Source organism: Panulirus ornatus, chromosome 4 (assembly GCF_036320965.1).
Source record: "Panulirus ornatus isolate Po-2019 chromosome 4, ASM3632096v1, whole genome shotgun sequence".
NCBI classification, from domain to species: Eukaryota; Metazoa; Arthropoda; class Malacostraca; order Decapoda; family Palinuridae; genus Panulirus; species Panulirus ornatus.
In genome coordinates, this window is record NC_092227.1 from 62,006,000 (window position 1) to 62,031,191 (window position 25,192).

The 25,192-nt window shown below is 42.5% G+C and overlaps 1 protein-coding gene across 1 annotated transcript in view; it reads right to left on the reverse strand.

Moving 5' to 3' along the window:
• LOC139766594 (uncharacterized) overlaps window positions 1-25,192 on the reverse strand; it is a 73,497-nt gene that overhangs the window by 42,981 nt on the left and 5,324 nt on the right. The window contains exons 2-3 of the mRNA XM_071695452.1: window positions 11,763-11,849; window positions 5,460-5,508 (exon numbers count right to left, since the gene is read on the reverse strand). Of these exons, the coding sequence (XP_071551553.1) occupies window positions 5,460-5,508; window positions 11,763-11,849 (136 nt within the window). The remainder of the gene's footprint in view (window positions 1-5,459; window positions 5,509-11,762; window positions 11,850-25,192) is intronic.

Consider the following 25,192-nt stretch of genomic DNA (forward strand, 5'->3'; position numbering starts at 1 on the left):
TTTTTATTTCCACACATCTCTCTTACCCTTACGTTACTCACTCGATCAAACCACCTCACACCACACATTGTCCTCAAACATCTCATTTCCAGCACATCCATCCTCCTGCGCACAACTCTATCCATAGCCCACGCCTCGCAACCATACAACATTGTTGGAACCACTATTCCTTCAAACATACCCATTTTTGCTTTCCGAGATAATGTTCTCGACTTCCACACATTCTTCAAGGCCCCCAGGATTTTCGCCCCCTCCCCCACCCTATGATCCACTTCCGCTTCCATGGTTCCATCCGCTGCCAGATCCACTCCCAGATATCTAAAACACTTCACTTCCTCCAGTTTTTCTCCATTCAAACTCACCTCCCAATTGACTTGACCCTCAACCCTACTGTACCTAATAACCTTGCTCTTATTCACATTTACTCTTAACTTTCTTCTTCCACACACTTTATCAAACTCAGTCACCAGCTTCTGCAGTTTCTCACATGAATCAGCCACCAGCGCTGTATCATCAGCGAACAACAACTGACTCACTTCCCAAGCTCTTTCATCCCCAACAGACTTCATACTTGCCCCTCTTTCCAAAACTCTTGCATTTACCTCCCTAACAACCCCATCCATAAACAAATTAAACAACCATGGAGACATCACACACCCCTGCCGCAAACCTACATTCACTGAGAACCAATCACTTTCCTCTCTTCCTACACGTACACATGCCTTACATCCTCGATAAAAACTTTTCACTGCTTCTAACAACTTTCCTCCCACACCATATATTCTTAATACCTTCCACAGAGCATCTCTATCAACTCTATCATATGCCTTCTCCAGATCCATAAATGCTACATACAAATCCATTTGCTTTTCTAAGTATTTCTCACATACATTCTTCAAAGCAAACACCTGATCCACACATCCTCTACCACTTCTGAAACCACACTGCTCTTCCCCAATCTGATGCTCTGTACATCCCTTCACCCTCTCAATCAATACCCTCCCATATACTTTACCAGGAATACTCAACAAACTTATACCTCTGTAATTTGAGCACTCACTCTTATCCCCTTTGCCTTTGTACAATGGCACTATGCACGCATTCCGCCAATCCTCAGGCACCTCACCATGAGTCATACATACATTAAATAACCTTACCAACCAGTCAACAATACAGTCACCCCCTTTTTTAATAAATTCCACTGCAATACCATCCAAACCTGCTGCCTTGCTGGCTTTCATCTTCCGCAAAGCTTTCACTACCTCTTCTCTGTTTACCAAATCATTTTCCCTAACCCTCTCACTTTGCACACCACCTCGACCAAAACACCCTATATCTGCCACTCTATCATCAAAAAAATTTATAAAATATTTTTTTTTTTTTTTTTTGTCGCTGTCTCCCGCGTTTGCGAGGTAGCGCAAGGAAACAGACGAAAGAAATGGCCCAACCCACCCCCATACACATGTATACACATACGTCCACACACGCAAATATACATACCTACACAGCTTTCCATGGTTTACCCCAGACGCTTCACATGCCCTGATTCAATCCACTGACAGCACGTCAACCCCGGTATACCACATCACTCCAATTCACTCTATTCCTTGCCCTCCTTTCACCCTCCTGCATGTTCAGGCCCCGATCACACAAAATCTTTTTCACTCCATCTTTCCACCTCCAATTTATAAAATATATGATTATTAATTTTTATTATACTAGAGCAATTGAGTAGCACTTCTTAGTGTTTTCTTTATTGTAAGCATGAACAGTCTTGGCATATGCTGAAAAGGTGTTTGGCGTGATGGGTGATGTCCTAAGCATAAGAAGAAGACTGTGACTTGAGTTTGTCTGTCTGGGAAGTTTGGTTTCTGATTCGTGTATGTCTGGTGGGTTGGAGTTTAAGAAAGAGTTGGGAGGTCGGTTGTTTAGTGCTTGAAAGGTTATTTCACTGTGTTTTCTCAGTATTGTATATGTTTTGGGGTAAGTGGAGGTTACCTAAGTGTGAGGCAGGGGCAAACATTGTATTTCTTCATGGGGGTTGGTGGTTGCTGATTGAGTTGCCCAGAATTGAGTGCCAAGCATGTTGAGGTGATACTGTATTGGAACAATCTTTGTATCACTGTGAAGGTGTTTAGTGTTTGTAGTTGCCAGGCAGCCAGTGATAGTTTTGAGTGCACTATTTTGTGCAGTTTGCAGATTTGTGATATTTGTTTTTGAGAGTGTGGAAGACCAGGAGGTGAGGCACAGTTCTAAATGGAGTGGATGAATTATTTGTATCAGAAGTTGAAGGAATTTTTTTTATTCTTGTCCAAATCTGATGCAAGTCAGTGTTCTGGGGGACTTCAGTTTGTGTTTTGTTTTTGTGTCGATGTTACTGGTGTGTAGCATGTCGTGTGTATCGTATATGCTGCCTAAAATGGTTGGTACTTTGCTCAGTGTGAGAGACAAATTCAAGGTGACTGGAGGATGTGAACTGGACTTATGTTTGTCTGGGGTTAAAAGAGTGATTGAAGACTTCTTTGGAGTTGTAGACATTTTGTTATAGGCAAGCCATTGTTCCAAATGTGTAATGTAGTGCTGCCTGTTTTGATGTTACCACTGTGGTGTTAGGTAGGGTATTATTATGTGCTGCGAGGTCATCTGCATTCGAAAGAACCATTATATTGATTTTACCTGATATAACGGGAGGTTATGTAGGAACTCATTGCAGAGAATTGGAGAAAGAACTGCTCTTTGGGGTATGTTGTAGAGGTGAAGCCATTATGAGTGACAGGATTGGTGATCGGCCATGAAGTTGGCCAGCATACCTTTTGTCATTGTTGTGGAGGATGGTGTCAGGTATTTTTGTGTGAGGATATGTCAGGGAACAGAGTCAATTGCTTCGTTGATGTCTTTTTTAACTAGTACAGTGAAGGAAGGGAGTTATGGTTGAATCCATCTAGATATGATGTGTTTGGGTCTGAAGTTGTGTGGATGAGTGTTTTTTTTTTCTTTTTCTGTTGATCATTTTTTCACAGATTTTGGATACTGAGGACAGAAGTGATAAAGGACGGTTGGAGGATGGAGTGTTGGGATCATTTGGAAGGTTTTAGGATTGGTATTATGTTGGCAAGTTTTCATATGTTAGGGATTTTGGTGTGTAGACAGGAGTGGTTGATGCTATCTAAGTGCTTGGATTGTAAAAGGGCCTTTGTGTTTAATGTGAAAGTTCAATATGCTGTTGGGGCCTGTAGCAAGAGAGTTCTTATGGTTGTATTTGAATTTTTGGTATTACTGGATGTGAAGGATGGGTGGTCAGTTGTTTCAGAGTGGATGTTGCTTAGGTCTTCATGAGTTTCCTCTTTCGGGTTGTCATTGGTTTGACTGATTTCTTTGTAGTCTCTCAAGTATGTTTGCATCTTCCCTCGGTAGAATGGATTTCAGTGGGTCAATAGCACTCCATAAGTTGGGGCTGGACTTGTGCAGTATGAGTAGATTTTATTTAATGTGCTCTAGAGTTGGTTGCTCAGGGTCTTGTAAGTCACTGTGTTGAGGAAGGAGTGCATTTTCAGTTTGTCTTTCATTGATTAGGAGAGTGATGGCATTGTTCTTCAGAGTTTGAATTTCATATCTGTTGATGGTGAGTGGTAGTATCAGAGCTGGTTTCTTTATGAGGTGTGTAATTTGTGGGGGAAATTGGGTTATATTTATCTCTTTTCCCTTGTTATATGTGCTTTTTGTTGGCTTTGTTGGAAATGCTTGATTTAGGGATGAGAAATCATCTAAAGTTTTGTAGCTTTCTTTCTATGTACTTTGTGAAGGCTGGGTAGTCTGCTTTCCTGTAGTTTGTGTAAGTTTATTGGTGGTTATATTGGTTGGGTGGTTAAATGGAGTGTTATCATGATAGGCAAGTGGTCAGAGGATTGTTCATGTGGGGTGCTCCTATTGGTCCTTGTTTGTAGAGCTGGTGAGCAGAGGTTGGCTGCTGGAGGTGGTGGTTTGAGGAGTCTGGTTGGCTGGTTGCATAGGTCAAGAAATTGTGAAATCATAGTTAGTTTATGGGTACTTCACCTTTGGGATAATGGGTGTGTGTTAAGTGGAATGGTGGGCATTGATATCTCCACTGAGATTTCACTGCATGCTGGTGAAGTTCTGCAATTGAGGAGTGTATTTGGAATGGGTATTTGGGAAGGAAAGCATATATGTTGATTATATCATAGTTTTTTTTTTTTTTTTTTTTTTTTATACTTTGTCGCTGTCTCCCGCGTTTGCGAGGTAGCGCAAGGAAACAGACGAAAGAAATGGCCCAACCCCCCCCCATACACATGTACATACACACGTCCACACACGCAAATATACATACCTACACAGCTTTCCTTGGTTTACCCCGGACGCTTCACATGCCCCGACTCAATCCACTGACAGCACGTCAACCCCTGTATACCACATCGCTCCAATTCACTCTATTCCTTGCCCTCCTTTCACCCTCCTGCATGTTCAGGCCCCGATCACACAAAATCCTTTTCACTCCATCTTTCCACCTCCAATTTGGTCTCCCTCTTCTCCTCGTTCCCTCCACCTCCGACACATATATCCTCTTGGTCAATCTTTCCTCACTCATTCTCTCCATGTGCCCAAACCATTTCAAAACACCCTCTTCTGCTCTCTCAACCACGCTCTTTTTATTTCCACACATCTCTCTTACCCTTACGTTACTTACTCGATCAAACCACCTCACACCACACATTGTCCTCAAACATCTCATTTCCAGCACATCCATCCTCCTGCGCACAACTCTATCCATAGCCCACGCCTCGCAACCATACAACATTGTTGGAACTACTATTCCTTCAAACATACCCATTTTTGCTTTCCGGGATAATGTTCTCGACTTCCACACATTTTTCAAGGCTCCCAAAATTTTTGCCCCCTCCCCCACCCTATGATCCACTTCCGCTTCCATGGTTCCATCCGCTGCCAGATCCACTCCCAGATATCTAAAACACTTCACTTCCTCCAGTTTTTCTCCATTCAAACTCACCTCCCAATTGACTTGACCCTCAACCCTACTGTACCTAGTTGTTACTGTGAATTTGATTTTTATGGATTGCTTTCTTAGTTCTCATTGTCTGTGAGCTGTATTGTGGTGTCACTGGTATTTAGTAGGATAAAAGAATGCTGTACTAGTATTCGAATTCTACATGCCATACCGACATGTATCCGACTTACATCCATTTCAAGATCTGACACATTTTTCATACAGGAGTAAACGATGTGCAAATTTTCAAATCCCAACACAGGCACATGGGCTTGTATACCCTGTTACCGCCTGTTACTCTGGCATGGCATCTTATCTCATTTCTTCAGTTTGTTGTTGACTCATGATTTGCAAGTTCACTGACATGTTCAGTACATTGGAGTGTCTACTGAATGTAACAAAATGTCACCAACACAATCACTGCCGTGCTTGGACTTACCAGAAGCAATGGCGATGCTACCCAGGACGATCTGGATCAGTGACAGGATCTGTGGGAAGCAGGACATATTTTATAGACATAATCATCATATCTCTTGTGTCATTACATGTATGGTTAAACTCATTCACCATCAACATGCTCGTCATACCTCATTTTATCATGCGTATGCAAAAACTCATCATCCCCGCTTATACTTGTGTCATTTTATGTCAGGTAAAACTCACTGTCCATCATCATACATGATATATATTAAATGTATGCTAAAACACTCTTAACACTCTTAATACATCTCGTTCATCATATGTATGCTAGAACTGTCCATTATCGAAATTATCGTACATACAGTGTTATCATATGGAAGCTAAAATTCACTATCCATCGTACCTCGTGTAAGACATTGCGCTATTTTATTCTATATTTTTTATTATACTTTGTTGCTGTCTTCCGCATTAGCGAGGTAGCACAAGGAAAAAGACGAAAGAATGGCCCAACCCACCCACATACACATGTAAATACATACACACCCACGCACACACATATACATATCTATACATTTCAGTGTATACATACATGTACATACACAGACAAATACATATATACACACGTACATATTCATACTTGCTGCCCTCAGCCATTCCCGTCGCCATCCCGCCATGCATGAAGTGGCACTCCCCGCACGCGCGCAAGGTAGCTCTAGGAAAAGACAACAAAGGCCACATTCGTTCACTCTCAGTCTCTAGCTGTCATGTGTAATGCATTAAAACCACATCTCCCTCTCCACCTTGAAGCCCCACAAAACTTTCCATGGTTTACCCCAGACACTGCACATGCCCTGGTTCAATCCCTTGACAGCACGTCGACCCTGGTATACCACATCGTTCCAGTTCACTCTATTCCTTGCACGCCTTTCACCCTCCTGCATGTTCAGGCCCCGATCGTTCAAAATCTTTTTCACTCTATCCTTCCACCTCCAGTTTGGTCTCCCACTTCTCGTTCCCTCCACCTCTGACACATGTATCCTCTTTGTCAATCTTTCCTAACTCATTCTCTCCATGTGACCAAACCACTTCAATACACCCTCTTCTGCTCTCTAAACCACACTCTTTTTATCACCACACATCTCTCTTACCCTTTCATTACTTACTTGATCAAACCAACTCACATCACATATTGTCCTCAAACATCTCATTTCCAACACATCCACCCTCTCTGCACAATCATATCTATAGTCCACGCTTCGGAACCATATGACATTGTTGGAACCACAATTCCTTCAAACATCCATTTTTGCTTTCCGAGATAATGTTTTCGCCTTCCACACATTCTTCAACACTCCCAGAACCTTTCGCCCCCTCCCCCACCCTGTGACTCACTTCTGCTTCCATGGTTCCACCTGCTGTTAAATCCACTCCCAGATGTGTAAAACACTTCACTCCCTCCAGTTTTTCTCCATTCAAACTTACCTCCCAGTTTACTTATCCCTCAACCCTACTGTACCTAATACCTTAGCTCTTATTCACATTTACTCTCAGCTTTCTTCTTTCACACACTTTACCAAACTCAAGTCACCAGCTTCTGCAGTTTCTTACCTGAATCATCCACCAGCGCTGTATCATCAGCGAACAAAAACTGACTCACTTCCCAAGCCCTCTCTCCACAACAGATTGCATACTTGCCCCTCTCTCCAAAACTCTTGCATTCACCTCCCTAACAACCCCATCCATAAATACAAATTAAACAACCATGGAGACATCATTCACCCCTGCCACACACCGACATTCGCTGGTAACCAATCACTTTCCTCTCTTCCTACTCTGTATATGCCTTACATTCTCGATAAAAACTTTTTACTGTTTCTAGCAACTTGCCTCACCCACCATATACCCTTAATACCTTCCACAGAGCATCTCTATCAACTCTATCATATGCCTTCTCCAGATCCATAAATGCTACATACAAATCCCTTTGTTTTTCTATTTCTCGGTTACATTATTCCAAGCAAACTCCTGATCCACACATCCTCAACCACTACTGAAACCACACTGCTCTTCCCCAATCTGATGCTCTGTACATGCCTTCACCCTCTCAGTCAATACCCTCCCATATAATCTCCAAGGAATGCTCAATGTATGGTTATCAGATCCAAGTTATATACAGTATATAGGTTAAGAGATCTACCTAACTATCTATCCATCCATCTGTAATTTTAGACTTGATTGCTGTTTCCTGCATAAGCAAGGTAGCACCAGGAAACAGATGAAGAAACACACACACATGGACACACACGACAGGAGGGTGAAAGGCGTGCAAGGAATAGAGTGAATTGGAGCGATTTGGTATACCGGGATCGATGTGCTGTCAGTGGATTGAAGCAGGGCATGTGAAGCGTCTGGGGTAAACCATGGAAAGGTCTGTGGGGCCTGGATGTGGAAAGGGAGCTGTGGTTTCAGTGCATTACACATGACACCTAGAGAATGAGTGTGAACGAATGTGGCCTTTTTGTCTTTTCCTGGCGCTACCCCGCTGGGAGGGGGTGGGAATGCTATTTCGTGTGTGGCGTGGTGGTGGCGAGAATGGATGAAGGCAGCAAGTATGAATATGTACATGTGTATATATGTATATATCTGTGTATGTATATGTATGTATACGCTGAAATATATGTGTGTATATGTGCGGGTATGGGCGTTTATATATATATATATATATATATATATATATATATATATATATATATATATATATATATATATATATATATATATGTATATATATGTGTGTGTGTGTGTATATATGTGTGTGTGTGTGTGTGAGTGGTTGGGCCATTCTTCGTCTGTTTCCTTACGCTACCTCACTAACGCGGGAAACAGTGATTAAGGATAATGGATGAAGGCAGCAAGTATGAATATGTACATGTGTATATATGTTTATCTCTGTTTGTGTATAAGTTGAAATGTATAGTTATGTGTATGTGGGCGTTTATGTATTTACGTGTGTATATGGGTGGGTTGGGCCATTCTTTCGTCTGTTTCCTTGCACTACCTCACTAAAGCGTAGACAGCGATTAAGTATAATAGATGAAATAGATAAATACACACACACACACTCACACACACACACACACACACACACACACACACACACACACACACACACACACACACACACAGAGGTAGCGCAAGGAAACAGACGAAAGAATGGCCCAACCCACCCACATACACATGTATATACATAAACGCCCACACACGCACAGACATACCTATACATTTCAACATATACATATATATACATACACAGACATATGCATATATACACATATACATACATATTCATGCTGCCTTCATCCATTCTCGTCGCCACCCCGCCACACGTGAAATGGCACCCCGTCCCCCTTGCGTGCGCGCGAGGTAGCGCTAGGATAAGAAAATAAAGGCCACATTCGTTCACAGTCAGTCATAAAAAGCGACTAAAAGGGAAGGGAGCGGGGGTCTGGAAATCCTCCCCTCCCGTTTTTCTAATTTTCAAAAAAAAGGAACAGAGAAGGGGGCCAGGTAAGGATATTCCCTCTAAGGCTCAGTCCTAAGTTCTTAACGCTACCCCGCTAACGCGGGAAATGGCGAATATGTATGAAAAAGAATGGATAACCTTGCTTTTATTCACATTTCCTTTCACCTTCCTCCTTTCACATACTCTTCCAAACTCAGTCATCAACTTCTGCGGTTTCTCACATGAATCAGCAACCAGTGCTGTATCATCGGTTAAAACAACTGACTTACTTCCCAGGCCCTCTCATTCCCAACAAACAGCATACTCGCTCCTCGCTCTAAGACTTGCATTTACCTCCCTCATCACCTCATCCATAAACAAATTAAACAACCATGGGAACATCACTCACCCTTGCCGCAGATGGACCTTCAGTGGGAACCATTTACTCGCCTTTCTTCGTACTCGTACACACGCTTTACGCCCTTGATAAAAACTTCTCTACTTCTTGCAGCTTATGTCCCACACAATAGTATTTATTCTTAAGACTTTATACAAAGCATCTCTACCTTATCATATGCCTTCTCCAGAACCATAAATGCCACATACAAATCCATCTGTTTTGCTAAGTGTTTCTCACATGCATTCTTCAAAGCAAACACCTGATCCACACATCCTCTACCACTTCTGAAACCACACTGCTCTTTCCCAATCTGATGCTCTGTATGTGCCTCCACCCTATCAGTCAATATCCTACCATACAACTTACCAGGTATACTCAGCAAACTTGTACCTCTGTAGTTTGAACTTTTACCTTTATCCACTTTGCCTTTATACTGTGGCACTATACATACATTCCACAAAGTACTCAGGCATTTCACCATGATCCACACATACACTGAATACTCTTTCCAACCAATTAAAAACATAGTCACCCTCATTCTTAATAAATTCAACCTCAGTACCATCCACTCCACCCCCACCTTGTCGCATATCATCTTCCGCAAGACTTTCACCACCTCTTCTTTTTTCACCATGACTCTCACTTCGCATACCGCCCTAACCAAAACACTCTACATCTGCCACTCAGTCATCAAACATATTGAACAATCCTTCAGAATATTCACTCCATCGCTACCTGTTATTACTTTCCCTTTTGCCCCCCTTCACCAATGTCCCCATTATCTACCTCCTTCCAAAACATCTTTATATTCTCCCAAAAGTTTAATGATACTCTCTCACCCAAACTTTCATTTGCCAACTTTTTCAACCATTGGACCCTCCTCTTAACCTCCTTCTGCTTTCTCTTATACATCTCCCAATCATTTGTACTCATACCTTAAAGTACTGTCCAATCACCTCTCTTTCTTTAACTGCAACTTTACTCCTTCATCTCAACACTCACTACCATTTCTTATCTGCCCACTTCCCACTTTTTGCATGCCACATGCATCTCTTGCACATGCCATCACTGCTTCCCTAAATACCTCACCAACTCCCCTCACTTCATTTGCTCTCCCCTTTTGCCATCCTACACTCAGTCTCTCCTGATATTTCTTCACGCAAGTCTCCGTTCCAAGCTCACTCACTCTGCACCACTCTTATTCCCGACATTTTCTCCTTTTTTTTGAAGACCTACAAATCTTCACCCTCGCCTCCACAAGATAGTGATCAGACATCACACCAGCTGCCCCTCTCAGCACATCTACATCCAGAAGTGTGTCTTTTACACGCCTGTCAATTAATACGTAATCTTGTAATGTCCATTGACTATCTCTCCTACTCATCCTACTCACATATACGTGTGTACATCTCTCTTTTTAAACCATGTAACCCCAATCACCAGTCTGTTGTCAGCACACAACTCCACAAGTTCTTCACCATCTCCATTCATAACACTGAATGCCAGCTGCGCACTAATTATACCCTCATCTGCCACTTTACATGCCTTCGCATTTAAATCAACCATCTCTAATACCCCGGTCTCTTGCACTAAAACCCTGACACTCACTCAGCTGCTGCCAAAACACTTGCCTCTCTTGATCTTCCTTCTCATGGCCAAGTGCATAAGCACCAATAATCACCCATTTCCCGCCATCCTCTTTCAGTTTTACCCACATCAATCAATAATTTACTTCCTTACAGTCTATCACAAACTGCCTCATGTGCTTCAGGAGTAGTGCTACTCCTTAGCTCCAATTCTCGCACAAACCCCTTACTTTACTCCTAAGACATTTCTAAACCATTCTTCCCCTTTCACCCTTGAGCTTCGTTTCACTCAGAGCCAGAACATTTACATTTTATTTTCCTCAAACGTACTTCCTATTTCTCTTCTCTCAACTTGGTTACATCCACATACAAGACACTCCTAGTCTGAGCCTTTGAAACCCCCTACACTCGCCTGCGTAGAATGTCAGTCGCACTCACACACACAAGTCATGGTGACAGTGATGGTGGACACTACCAGAAGCATCATCACTGCACCCTCAATAAACCTCTATTTCACTCTACCTCCAAAAAAAACCATCATCAGTTATTCCTCGACAAACGCGTATCTTCATTGAGAAGAACTACAGTTTCATTTCATCCTCAACACCACTGTCCTTTGACCTGATTCTTACAGTTCATGTCAAAGGCTGTCTCTCCCTCACCCCCACTCTCTCGTCTTCATGACACCCTCAACTTCGCTACATTACAAGAACACCATCATCACGAAACCTTTGATAACTCTGGCCAACAGGTATCTGTGAACATTCCCTTCTACATTGGAACATACTGAACATCATCACTGCAAAAGAACACGTTGAACACGTTTGTACTCACCAGGTTGAAAATGGCGATGGCCAAAGTACCGCTGCGCAGGGAGCAACCGCAGCAACAGCTGTTGACCACACACTTGTGTTCCGTCATCTGTAACACACACATTCAATTTGCTTATTACTCTTCGACCTTCTCATATCCTCAAAAGAAAAAAAAGAGAAGCCTCCTACAAAGACCTTCTTCGGGTCCTACAATGAGGCTCCAGAGTTCCCTAGCTTTTCTGCTTCATTTCCCACTTCACTCCGTGTCTTTATCCCTTGTGACGAACAGAAATGGCCACCATTTTTTCCGTGGATCCATCCTGGTGTGCGAGACTAGTGTTGAGCGAGCAGTTCCTCCGAGGGTCACACCCCAGGAAGGTTCTCGCAGTGTTGAGCGAGCAGTTCCTCCGAGGGTCACACCCCAGGAAGGCTCTCGCAGTGTTGAGCGAGCAGTTCCTCCGAGGGTCACACCCCAGGAAGGCTCTCGCAGTGTTGAGCGAGCAGTTCCTCCGAGGGTCACACCCCAGGAAGGTTCTCGCAGTCGGGGATGGGTGTGGCAGCACACTTCAGATTGGCCGGGCGGGGCAGAGATAAGGACGATCACAACCCCCATTACAGGGTACCAGAAAGGCCAATAGTCTTTTTGAGCGAATGCAGTACGCCTGTCTTCAAAGGGCATCAGGATAAATTGGAGGATGAAGCAGTTAATAATTTTCATCAAAAGGCATTTTTGAGCTGCTTTATCCCCCCTTCCGACTTACAGAAAAGGAAAAAGTCGTCTGGGAATACTGAGGCCTACTAAGTTCGAAGACGGTAGGCTCAGAAATGAAGTGTGGTGCAAAAGCTTTTTTTTTTTTCTTTTTTTTTTTTTTAGTGAGGGGAGAAAATAGAAACTGAAAAAAAAAAGGGCTCTCTCCACAGAGAGAGACTTACGAAATAATTATTGGTCCTGGAATAATTTTAGATGAAATGTTACTAGTATGTATGTTTGATGGTATAATAGTCCCTTTGGTGTGAGGGGTGGTCCTTTGACAGTGATAGAAAGGATAAGGTGACTATATTGGAAATGAAATGTTTGAAAACAATATACGGTTTTCTCCTCAGCTAAGTTAGGCTGTTGAAGGTCTGCATAAAATGTGAACGTCTTTGTAATCCTTGTAAGCCAGGAGAGGCACAGACTCGAACCTTAGTATCTTATAATTTTCATTACATTTCCAATATTGTACACCTCTACCTTCTTAGTCTCCCCCACCCCCCCACAACAACAACAGCCATCGTCTTACCCTCACCACGGCTCTTCTCTCCCCACACCTCCATCCCTGCATGGCCCTCCCTCCCAAGACCATAAACTCGAGTGCGGCCCTCTTCTACCCCTCCTTGCAGTACCTTCTCTTCCCTTGTGCTCTCCCTCCACTTACTGCATACCCTCCCCCTCACCCCAGCCCTTGCATGGCCTTCCCCTCCCTAAACCCACATTTAGTGGTGGCCTGTCTGACCGCAGTGGCCTATGCCGGACATCAGCCATACAAAGAAAGGATTGTTTACCGGGAAGCACTGGTCCCTCAGAAGTGTTCGGATCGTGTATTTTAGTCTTCCTCTACATTTTTACCAAGTTAAAAGAAAATGTATGATGACCTTTGCGAGTTAATAATCTTGGTCAATAGCCACGCCGTTGTTCCATGTTTTTACTAGTGTTAGGCTGTCAAAGATATGTAGATGTTGCTTTCAGAATACCTGGTTCTTATTTTTTTTTTTTTCGTGAGAGAAAACGACCAGATTCATTGTTGCCAGGGTATAGCATGGTTCCCAAGGCATTTGTCTCTGTAACTGTTGGCTTGGGAGACGTACAGCGTAACCTTCAAGGCCCCGTTTATTGCTCAAATGATGGAGTAGCATTGTTAAGTGGCTTCCCCCCCCCCCCCCCAGCATACACGCTCATTTACCAACAAACTTGATGTCTTCCATCCTCCCTAGATGCATACTTGTTTTTTTACTGTTTCATCATGTCTGCATTCCTCTTCTCTTTGACTTTATTCATCTCTGAAAAGACTGATGCAGCTGTCTCATAACATGATGTATATGAGACGTAATGACAACTTCTAATCCGTTTCATTTAAGACGGGCACAGAGTGATATGAAAATTCGTGGTGTTGCTATCCTGATGGCTTTCATTATGTTTTGGTAAATCAGCTGAATAACCAGTTCACTTATTCTATTTCCGCATCTCCACAAAAATGCGGGTAACAATGCTGGGCGTCCTGTTACCATACACTGTCCAGTTTTATCAGCGCAAACACCACCTGACCGTAATGCATTCACGGGCCGCCTAGGGTCGAGCGCATAGGTTCGAATCCTGTTTACGGTAGTCGATCCACACTGCACCCAGCTGTTCATCCACCTTTAACAGTTGGTTGATAAAATGTGTACAAGGACTCAGGATAGTATATATATATATATATATATATATATATATATATATATATATATATATATATATATATATATATATATATTCCCATGAGTCCACGGGGAAAATGAAACACGAAAAGTTCCCAAGTGCACTTTCGTGTAATAATCACACCATCAGGGGAGACACAAGAGCGAAATATAACAGTCAGTTGATATACATCGAAGAGACGAAGCTAGGACGCCCTTTGGTGAACATGAATCACATGTTTTGGACAATCGCATGTTTACCAAATGGCGTCCTAGCTTCGTCTCTTCGATGTATATCAACTGACTGTTATATTTCTCTCTTGTGTCTCCCCTGATGATGTGATTATTACACGAAAGTGCACTTGGGAACTTTTCGTGTTTCATTTTCCCCGTGGACTCATAGGAATATCTTGATCATGCGCAAAAATGTATCGCTAAAAGAATGACCTTAAGTAGGGCCTCAGTTGCCCGTAACGTCTCTGCTAAGAAAAAAAAAAAAAAAAAGACATTCTCCATATGTTATCCAAGGCGTCCCCTTTGACATGGGAACCAACGCAACTACTCAAGTTGGCAGACTTTTTTTTTTCATCATGCTAAGTCTGCCATGCAGAAGGAGGCCATAAAACGAGTGACTTAACCCGCCTGCTAAGGCATAGAATGACTAGCCATTGAGTTACACCCCACTTTCTAATATTAAAGTCTAGCATAGTTCTTCCAGTATAGTAGAGAAGAGGTTGTAAAGACCTGGCAGACTTGAGTAACTACATGCAAATGTTGACGTAGCCAGTATATGAAGTAAGACATATTTAGGTATGATAGCTTCGTACTCTCAGTGCCCGACCTCATTCCTGTCACAAATTCATTATTTTTTTTTTTTTTTTTTTTTTTTTTTTTGCATAACCCTGGAGAATGTATCGAGCACTCCTCTCCTCTTCCTGTCGGCGGTGGCGCATAAGAGATACGGGGTGCGCAAAAGCCTCAGGAAATGGAACATGATGATTGAGTTATATAATAAGTTATATGACGTGTGAGCTCGTAAAGTGGAAGGCATTTCGAGTATCCGGGGCTAAACATCATTATGAATGTAAATAGACATAATTGGTCAACGTGGTTGGAAATGTCTCTGAATTCACTCACTTTATAACAGTCGAGCACATAGTGTTATAGGGTGTGAGTTGGTCATTCTGCTGGCAGAATTATCCACACGCCCTACTCGTCATATCCATTTTGAAAAAAGAAAAAAAAACGGAAAATAGATTTAACGTATATCTGAGGTTTGGTATCTCAAGTGACTGCCTGGTATCTAACGTATGTTTCAGGTACGGTATCTCAGATGACTGCCTGGTATCTGAGGTATATCTGCGCTACGGTATCTCAGATGACTGCCTGGTATCTGAGGTATATCTGCGCTACGGTATCTCAGATGACTGCCTGGTATCTGAGGTATATCTGCGCTACGGTGTCTCAGATGACTGCCTGGTATCAAGTATATCTGCGCTACGGTATCTCAGATGACTGCCTTGGTATCTATGGTATATCTGCGCTACGGTATCTCAGATGACTGCCTGGTATCTGAGGTATATCTGCGCTACGGTATCTCAGATGACTGCCTGGTATATCTGCGCTACGGTGTCTCATAACGAATGATTGAGGATGACTGAGCTGGACAGTGCACTAACTTTCAGGAGGCCTGTCTGACTAACTTATCAGCATCACCTGGAAAGTACAACTGACTGATCAAAATATTTTTTTCTTTTTTTCTTTTATTACGGCCACATACACTATGCTTGATGGCAAAATAATGTATACGGTAATTTACCCGGGTGGACTACGGGCCGTCCGCTCCCACAGGGCTAAGACAAGCCACAAGGTCCGCCAGGATGACTAGCATTATGTAAATATTGGGTTCGGGCTTGACAACGCCGACATTCTTTCGTTTCAGTGTCTTAATGAAAAAATTACAGTTCAGCTGTTAAGAATGTACTGGGCCGTACAGCCAACAGTAATGATGGTATACCCGAACTCCCTGCGTATGTCACATGCCAGTTGTATGATTCTGAAGCCGATAATTACGAAGGAATCTATATCAAAAATTGCCTGACTGTAATACACAAACTTTGATTATCTAATTCGTACAAACTTTTATTGGTTCAGGGTTAACCATAGTATTCATACGAATAAAACAGTAACCATGGCATCCTCTGCTAACACAAAATGGAAAAACAAAAATATATATCATAAGAGCACCGTAAATGATATAAATGTCGTGACACATGCATGCAGAGAATTAGTAGAGACGTGTATTAGAAAAGAATAGTCTTTGGAGTTAAGATGGGTATTATTGCATTGAGTGGGCATTTAAGTATGAACAGTTGAATGCAATACAGTCCCCATGGAATTCAATTAATAATGATAATAATAATGATAGTAATAATAATAATATTGATGATAGTAATAATAATAATAATAAGAATAATATTGATAATAGAAATTTTAATAATATCCAGTGCACAAGAAGCAGAAGTGAACTGGAAAACAGTGGTCATATACTTGAGAGTGGAGGAACAAGTCTTCATTAAAAAAAAAAAATCAATAAATAAAGCTTAGAGCTGTTGTTTCGACCGAGGGAAGGGCTATCTATATATCTATAGTGCGAGTATATAGGGGTCAGAGAATCATCTTGGACAAACGGGAGATTCATATCGACAACTTGACGGAGTTACATCCTACCCCGACACTGTTTCCCATCCTCGTGTTCCTTTTCATGACGCAGGAATGCTGCCCAAGGTTTCGGCAGCAGGAGAGTAGCCTCACTTACTAACACAGCCTCTGTAGCGTGACAAATTAGCTCCTGTGTATTCTATCCCTATTTTTTTTTTGTTAGCGTTCAGCTCCTCCGCCGTAGCCAAACCAAGTCTGCTAGGGAAAAATGCCTGGTCTTGCTTCTGCCTCCCCCATTTTTCAGAATGTGGTAAGGGAGGATTTCCATCTCTCCTGCCCGCTCCCTATTTTGATATACGGCTATAAGAAGTAACGTAAAGAACTTAAGAGTTAAATCTAGTTGAACGCCCAGTTTACACACCATTTGCAGCGCGGAACATTTTTAAATGCTTACGAAATCAAAACTAATTATCAGCAAAAGGAAGTTACATATATTAACTGTCTTCAGCTATTAACGCTACTGTTAATAACTTAAGTGTTAAAATACATCGTGTAAGCTCACTATTTGGTCATCGTTGACTTATGTAAATAATATAGAGTGGATTGAGTCTCTCAAAAGCATTTATTCTTTGGTTTTCTCAGGCCAAAGTACTTGGCACTAACATTACAAACCACAAGGGATGAATCCACAGAAATGTTCTGTTTTGAATGCTTGTCATTTCCAGTGAAATGTATATTTTCTTCGTCATTTTCAGGCGAACTAGAGACTCCGCCATTAATCGAGACGTTCATTTTCCCTGCAGGAGTAGATGAATACAGGGGAAACATATTTCTTTACGAAAGGAGACTTTCCAGGGGAAACATGCAGCTTGTCAGGAAACAGTTAGACGTCTTAAGATGAGAGTTCAGTGGATCATGAAGTACTGGAGATGGCAGTAGGAATCACCATGGCCGTCCATTATCCTAAGCGTGAACAACTGGTAGAATTCACAATCGGGCGGGACTTTTGAACATTTGCTACGGATATCAACACACCGTCTGTCATAAGGCATGAGACACTTCACAAAAGCCTTGTTCGGAGAATAATCTAGAAAAATGAAATGTTCAAACGTTAACCTACAAAATACTGAGCCTACAAGGCTGAAAGGGGAGGGTTTGGTAAAAGCATGTCTGAAAGTATTGCGGAAGAACCAAGATTTGTGTATTTGGTTGCCATGTACGTGCATGGAGATAAATGATAACTACCATGATATAAAGCTCTTTAAGGAATGACAGTTCACATTGTAGTTTCTTGGGACAAATATGGCTTTACGTTCTTGAGCATTGAAGATATGCAACACATATTCTTCTTTTGATAAATGAATCCTATAATCTTCAAGAACATTCAAATTCTTATCTATGAGGATATTCAAAATGGTGTACATTTCGTAGAAATACAACGATCATTCTAACTGATCTATTCATAATTATATGTATCATTATTATACACAGACCCCCAAAGAAAATGATTTTCCAAAGGACTTTTGTGTATATAACGTTGCTCCCGAGTTGGCAGGAGGTGGCGGACGGCTGCGTCTGTGCTGCTCCTCTAAACTTGTGCTCCCTAGATGGCAGCAGGAGTCGGAGGAGCAAGATGCGTATGAACCCTGAGACGCCCTAGCTGGCAACCTGTGACCCACATTTGGGTGGATGAACTCGCAGAGAAGTGAGCGTCTACACACGATTATGGGGGTTAATGACTGTGCCTTAATCATGTCAGTCCAGCTGTAAACTTTAAATGAAATTTATCCCTTTACCAAATGCCATAGCACGTTTGAAACACCGACTAATCCCTTGATGCTGATGGAGAGGTTTACAAGACGACTGTTAAGAAAGCAGACCGCTGTTCTTTGAAAAGATTACTTCAAACTGGTTACGGTGTTTGCCTGTAAGCTGGTTGCCTCCAACCCTATTTAGAGGTGGACTAAGGACACCTTGGTGCACTGTGTAGGTGAACGCATGTGAATGACATAACCAATAACTTGCTAACGCATGTGAATGACATAACCAATAACTTGCTAACGCATGTGAATGACATAACCAATAACTTGCTAACGCATGTGAATGTTGTAACCAATAACTTGCTAACGCATGTGAATGACATAACCAATAACTTGCTAACGCATGTGAATGTTGTAACCAATAACTTGCTAACGCATGTGAATGATATAACCAATAACTTGCTAACGCATGTGAATGTCGTAACCAATAACTTGCTAACGCATGTGAATGTTGTAACCAATAACTTGCTAACGCATGTGAATGTCGTAACCAATAACTTGCTAACGCATGTGAATGTCGTAACCAATAACTTGCTAACGCATGTGAATGACATAACCAATAACTTGCTAACGCATGTGAATGTCATAACCAATAACTTGCTATTAATAATATACCACTTCACTTAATCGATTATGGCCTGGGCAAGACATTACACACATTCGACGTACCTGTGTATGTGTACTCTTACAAGTGTATGTGGATGGTCAGCAAGTTAATGCGATGGGACGAGGTCCCCATGTATTTATCACATATAGGTACATACAGCTTTCATGAAAGTGCCACTTTAACTATATATATATATATATATATATATATATATATATATATATATATATATATATATATATTTTTTTTTTTTTTTTTTTTTTTAAACTATTCGCCATTTCCCGCGTTAGCGAGGTAGCGTTAAGAACAGAGGACTGGGCCTTTGAGGGAACATCCTAACCTGGCCCCCTCTGTTCCTTCTTTTGGAAAAAAAAAAAAAAGAGAGGGGAGGATTTCCAGCCACCCGCTCCCTCCCCTTTTAGTCGCCTTCTACGACACGCAGGGAATACGTGGGAAGTATTCTTTCTCCCCTAACCCCAGGGATAATATATATATATATATATATATATATATATATATATATATATATATATATATATATATAGATTTATGTGCTGAAAAAGGACTGATGATTGGGAATACCTGGTTTAAAAAGCGAGATATACATAAGTATACTTATGTAAGTAGGAGAGATGGCCAGAGAGCGTTATTGGATTACGTGTTAATTGACAGGCGTGCGAAAGAGAGACTTTTGGATGTTAATGTGCTGAGAGGTGCAACTGGAGGGATGTCTGATCATTATCTTGTGGAGGCTAAGGTGAAGATTAGTATGGGTTTTCAGAAAAGAGGAGTGAATGTTGGGGTGAAGAAGGCGGTGAGAGTAAGTGAGCTTGGGAAGGAGACCTGTGTGGGGAAGTACCAGGAGAGACTGTGTACAGAATGGAAAAAGGTGAGAACAATGGAAGTAAGGGGAGTCGGGGAGGAATGGGATGTATTTAGGGAATCAGTGATGGATTGCGCAAAAGATGCTTGTGGCATGAGAAGAGTGGGAGGTGGGCTGTTTAGAAAGGGTAGTGTGTGGTGGGATGAAGAAGTAAGAGTATTAGTGAAAGAGAAGAGAGAGGCATTTGGACGATTTTTGCAGGGAAAAAATGCAATTGAGTGGGAGAAGTATAAAAGAAAGAGACAGGAGGTCAAGAGAAAGGTGCAAGAGGTGAAAAAAAGGGCAAATGAGAGTTGGGGTGAGAGACTATCAGTAAATTTTAGGGAGAATAAAAAGATGTTCTGGAAGGAGGTAAATAGGGTGCGTAAGACAAGGGAGCAAATGGGAACTTCAGTGAAGGGCGTAAATGGGGAGGTGATAACAAGTAGCGGTGATGTGAGAAGGAGATGGAATGAGTATTTTGAAGGTTTGTTGAATGTGTCTGATGACAGAGTGGCAGATATAGGGTGTTTTGGTCGAGGTGGTGTGCAAAGTGAGAGAGTTAGGGAAAATGATTTGGTAAACAGAGAAGAGGTAGTAAAAGCTTTGCGGAAGATGAAAGCCGGCAAGGCAGCAGGTTTGGATGGTATTGCAGTGGAATTTATTAAGAAAGGGGGTGACTGTATTGTTGACTGGTTGGTAAGGTTATTTAATGTATGTATGACTCATGGTGAGGTGCCTGAGGATTGGCGGAATGCGTGCATAGTGCCATTGTACAAAGGCAAAGGGGATAAGAGTGAGTGCTCAAATTACAGAGGTATAAGTTTGTTGAGTATTCCTGGTAAATTATATGGGAGGGTATTGATTGAGAGGGTGAAGGCATGTACAGAGCATCAGATTGGGGAAGAGCAGTGCGGTTTCAGAAGTGGTAGAGGATGTGTGGATCAGGTGTTTGCTTTGAAGAATGTATGTGAGAAATACTTAGAAAAGCAAATGGATTTGTATGTAGCATTTATGGATCTGGAGAAGGCATATGATAGAGTTGATAGAGATGCTCTGTGGAAGGTATTAAGAATATATGGTGTGGGAGGCAAGTTGTTAGAAGCAGTGAAAAGTTTTTATCGAGGATGTAAGGCATGTGTACGTGTAGGAAGAGAGGAAAGTGATTGGTTCTCAGTGAATGTAGGTTTGCGGCAGGGGTGTGTGATGTCTCCATGGTTGTTTAATTTGTTTATGGATGGGGTTGTAAAGGAGGTAAATGCAAGAGTCCTGGAAAGAGGGGCAAGTATGAAGTCTGTTGGGGATGAGAGAGCTTGGGAAGTGAGTCAATTGTTGTTCGCTGATGATACAGCGCTGGTGGCTGATTCATGTGAGAAACTGCAGAAGCTGGTGACTGAGTTTGGTAAAGTGTGTGGAAGAAGAAAGTTGAGAGTAAATGTGAATAAGAGCAAGGTTATTAGGTACAGTAGGGGTGAGGGTCAAGTCAATTGGGAGGTGAGTTTGAATGGAGAAAAACTGGAGGAAGTGAAGTGTTTTAGATATCTGGGAGTGGATCTGTCAGCGGATGGAACCATGGAAGCGGAAGTGGATCATAGGGTGGGGGAGGGGGCGAAAATTTTGGGAGCCTTGAAAAATGTGTGGAAGTCGAGAACATTATCTCGGAAAGCAAAAATGGGTATGTTTGAGGGAATAGTGGTTCCAACAATGCTGTATGGTTGCGAGGCGTGGGCTATGGATAGAGATGTGCGCAGGAGGATGGATGTGCTGGAAATGAGATGTTTGAGGACAATGTGTGGTGTGAGGTGGTTTGAGCGAGTAAGTAACGTAAGGGTAAGAGAGATGTGTGGAAATAAAAAGAGCGTGGTTGAGAGAGCAGAAGAGGGTGTTTTGAAATGGTTTGGGCACATGGAGAGAATGAGTGAGGAGAGATTGACCAAGAGGATATATGTGTCGGAGGTGGAGGGAACGAGGAGAAGAGGGAGACCAAATTGGAGGTGGAAAGATGGAGTGAAAAAGATTTTGTGTGATCGGGGCCTGAACATGCAGGAGGGTGAAAGGAGGGCAAGAAATAGAGTGAATTGGAGTCATGTGGTATACAGGGGTTGACGTGCTGTCAGTGGATTGAAGCAAGGCATGTGAAGCGTCTGGGGTAAACCATGGAAAGCTGTGTAGGTATGTATATTTGCGTGTGTGGACGTGTGTATGTACATGTGTATGGGGGGGGGGGGGTTGGGCCATTTCTTTCGTCTGTTTCCTTGCGCTACCTCGCAAACGCGGGAGACAGCGACAAAGTATAAAAAAAAAAAAAAAAAAAAAAAAAAAAAAAATATATATATATATATATATATATATGTATATATATATATATATATATATATATTATGGCAGTCTATACTCTACGCTCAGAATCTCAGGACAAACCATATGTACGTTATACCCACCAGCCTTGCCATACAAAAAGTGACCCGCTTCTTCTGGTATGAGTGGTCCTGTAATGCTGAGACGGGCTGTTACAGACACCACACACACAAATCTTAATTATTGTTAACGAGTCCTTTAGCCATAGGAGTTGACATGACTTGTCCGCACCATAGTGTTGGCTCGGTAGTATATGTGAGAAGGTCTTCTAACGACTGTGAACGAGTTTGTTCTGGTACACGCATCGTTATACGACTTACACAAGCTTCTTAACAGGTCTGAGTATTGTACAGGGTTGAGTACCAGTTTAAAAGGATTTGGTGTCACTTGCAAGTGAATTGACGGTAGCAGAGTTCAAGATTGTCCTTCCTCAAGAAGATATGTTCCATTGTTGTGAGCAGCAGTAAGGTGCATTGCCGGATCCTGCGCATAAACAATGTTCTCATTCAGAACGAATATAAGCCGGGGATGCGATGGCTGAAACGCGTTCGTTGTCGACCTGCGGTACTTGGCGAGGCGAAACGTGTGTGTGTGTGTGTGTGTGTGTGTGTGTGTGCGGTGGGCAATCGTGGAGGTTGTGCGGCGGGGCAGACCGCCCTTGTTCTCTCTCTCTCTCTCTCTCTCTCTCTCTCTCTCTCTCTCTCTCTCTCTCTCTCTCTCTCTCTCTCTCTCTCTCTCTCTCTCTCTCTCTTTATAAGGTGATTATAGGGGGAAGACGAGAACGTCGTCCCTCCTCCCCTTACTCTCTGTAACTGGTGAAACAGGGTGGGGAAGGAGGGTGTTGGGCAGGGGAGAATATAACGGAGCAACGGAAGATCAAGTGCTAGAATAGATAGATAATATGATATGGCCTTCAGTGCTCTGCGAGCGTAATTTGTTTATATATTGTAGCAGACTCTGTGTGTGTGTGTGTGTGTGTGATTACTACTTGTGATGACTTTGTGTTATATGGAGAGAGTTTTACACTTGTGTAACCCCATCTCTTAACGTAGTGTATTATGTGTAAAGTTTCACCCGACCGAGTCTGTGATCTGGTGTGTTACGGATTCGTCACTGCTCTGCGTCAGGAAGTTTTCCTTCTGTGGACTTTGGTTCACTTCCCTGTTTTCTTCCCTGTGTTTGTGAATTCGCACGTCATGCCTTGGTCCTCACCATCAGTTTTGTTATTACTGATTGTGCGATAATTGTAGGAAGTGATAGCGTCAGAGATTGGTTTGGTATTAAGCTGAATATAACTGAGAGAGCTGACTGGGGTGGGTTGAAGTGGTTTGGAGATATGGGGGGGATGAGTGGAAAGAGATTACCCGAAAAGGATAAATGTACGAGAAGTGGAGGGAAGAAGGAGGAAGGGGAGACTGAGGAGATGAAGTGAAAGATGTTCTTAGTTTTCGGGAGGCTTGGACATGCAGGAGGGTTAGAGGCGTTCATGGGATAGAACGATTTGGAGGGACGTGGTATATATGGAACAACGTGCTGTCAGTGGGCTGAACTGAAGGAGTTGGTCTATTCTTGGCGCTGCCTCACTACACTTGGCCCCCTTCTCTGTTCCTTCTTTTGGATAAGTAAAAACTGGAGGGGAGGATTTCCAGTCCCACGCTCCCATCCCTTTCAGTCGCCTTTTACGACACGCAGGGAATGCGTGGGAAATATTATTTCTCCTTTATCCCCGGGGTCACACACACACACACATACACACACACACACACACACACACACACACACACACACACACACATGATAACCAGGAGGAACTTACCGTGTCTCAATTGCCGCGTGGTTATCATCATATATGTATATTTTTTTTTTCTTTTTCTTTTCCATACTATTCACTATTTCCCGCGTTAGCGAGGTAGCATTAAGAACAGAGGACTGAGCCTTTGAGGGAATATCCTCACTTGTCCCCCTTCTCTGTTCCTTCTTTTGGAAAATTAAAAACGAGAGGGGAGGATTTTCAGCCCCCCTCCCACCCCTGTCCCCTTTTAGTCGCCCTCTACGACACGCAGGGAATACGTGGGAAGTATTCTTTCTCCCCTATCCCCAGGGATAATATATATATATTTATCTATTTATTTTGCTTTGTCGCTGTCTCCCGCGTTTGCGAGGTAGCGCAAGGAAACAGACGAAAGAAATGGCCCAACCCACCCCCATACACAATGTATATACATACACGTCCACACACGCAAATATACATACCTATACATCTCAATGTACACATATATATACACACACAGACACATACATATATACCCATGCACACAATTCACACTGTCTGCCTTTATTCATTCCCATCGCCACCTCGCCACACATGGAATACCATCCCCCTCCCCCCTCATGTGTGCGAGGTAGCACTAGGAAAAGACAAAAAAAGGCCCCATTCGTTCACACTCAGTCTCTAGCTGTCATGCAATAATGCCCGAAACCACAGCTCCCTTTCCACATCCAGGCCCCACACAACTTTCCATGGTTTACCCCAGACGCTTCACATGCCCTGATTCAATCCACTGACAGCACGTCAACCCCGGTATACCACATCGATCCAATTCACTCTATTCCTTGCCTTCCTTTCACCCTCCTGCATGTTCAGGCCCCGATCACACAAAATCTTTTTCACTCCATCTTTCCACCTCCAATTTGGTCTCCCACTTCTC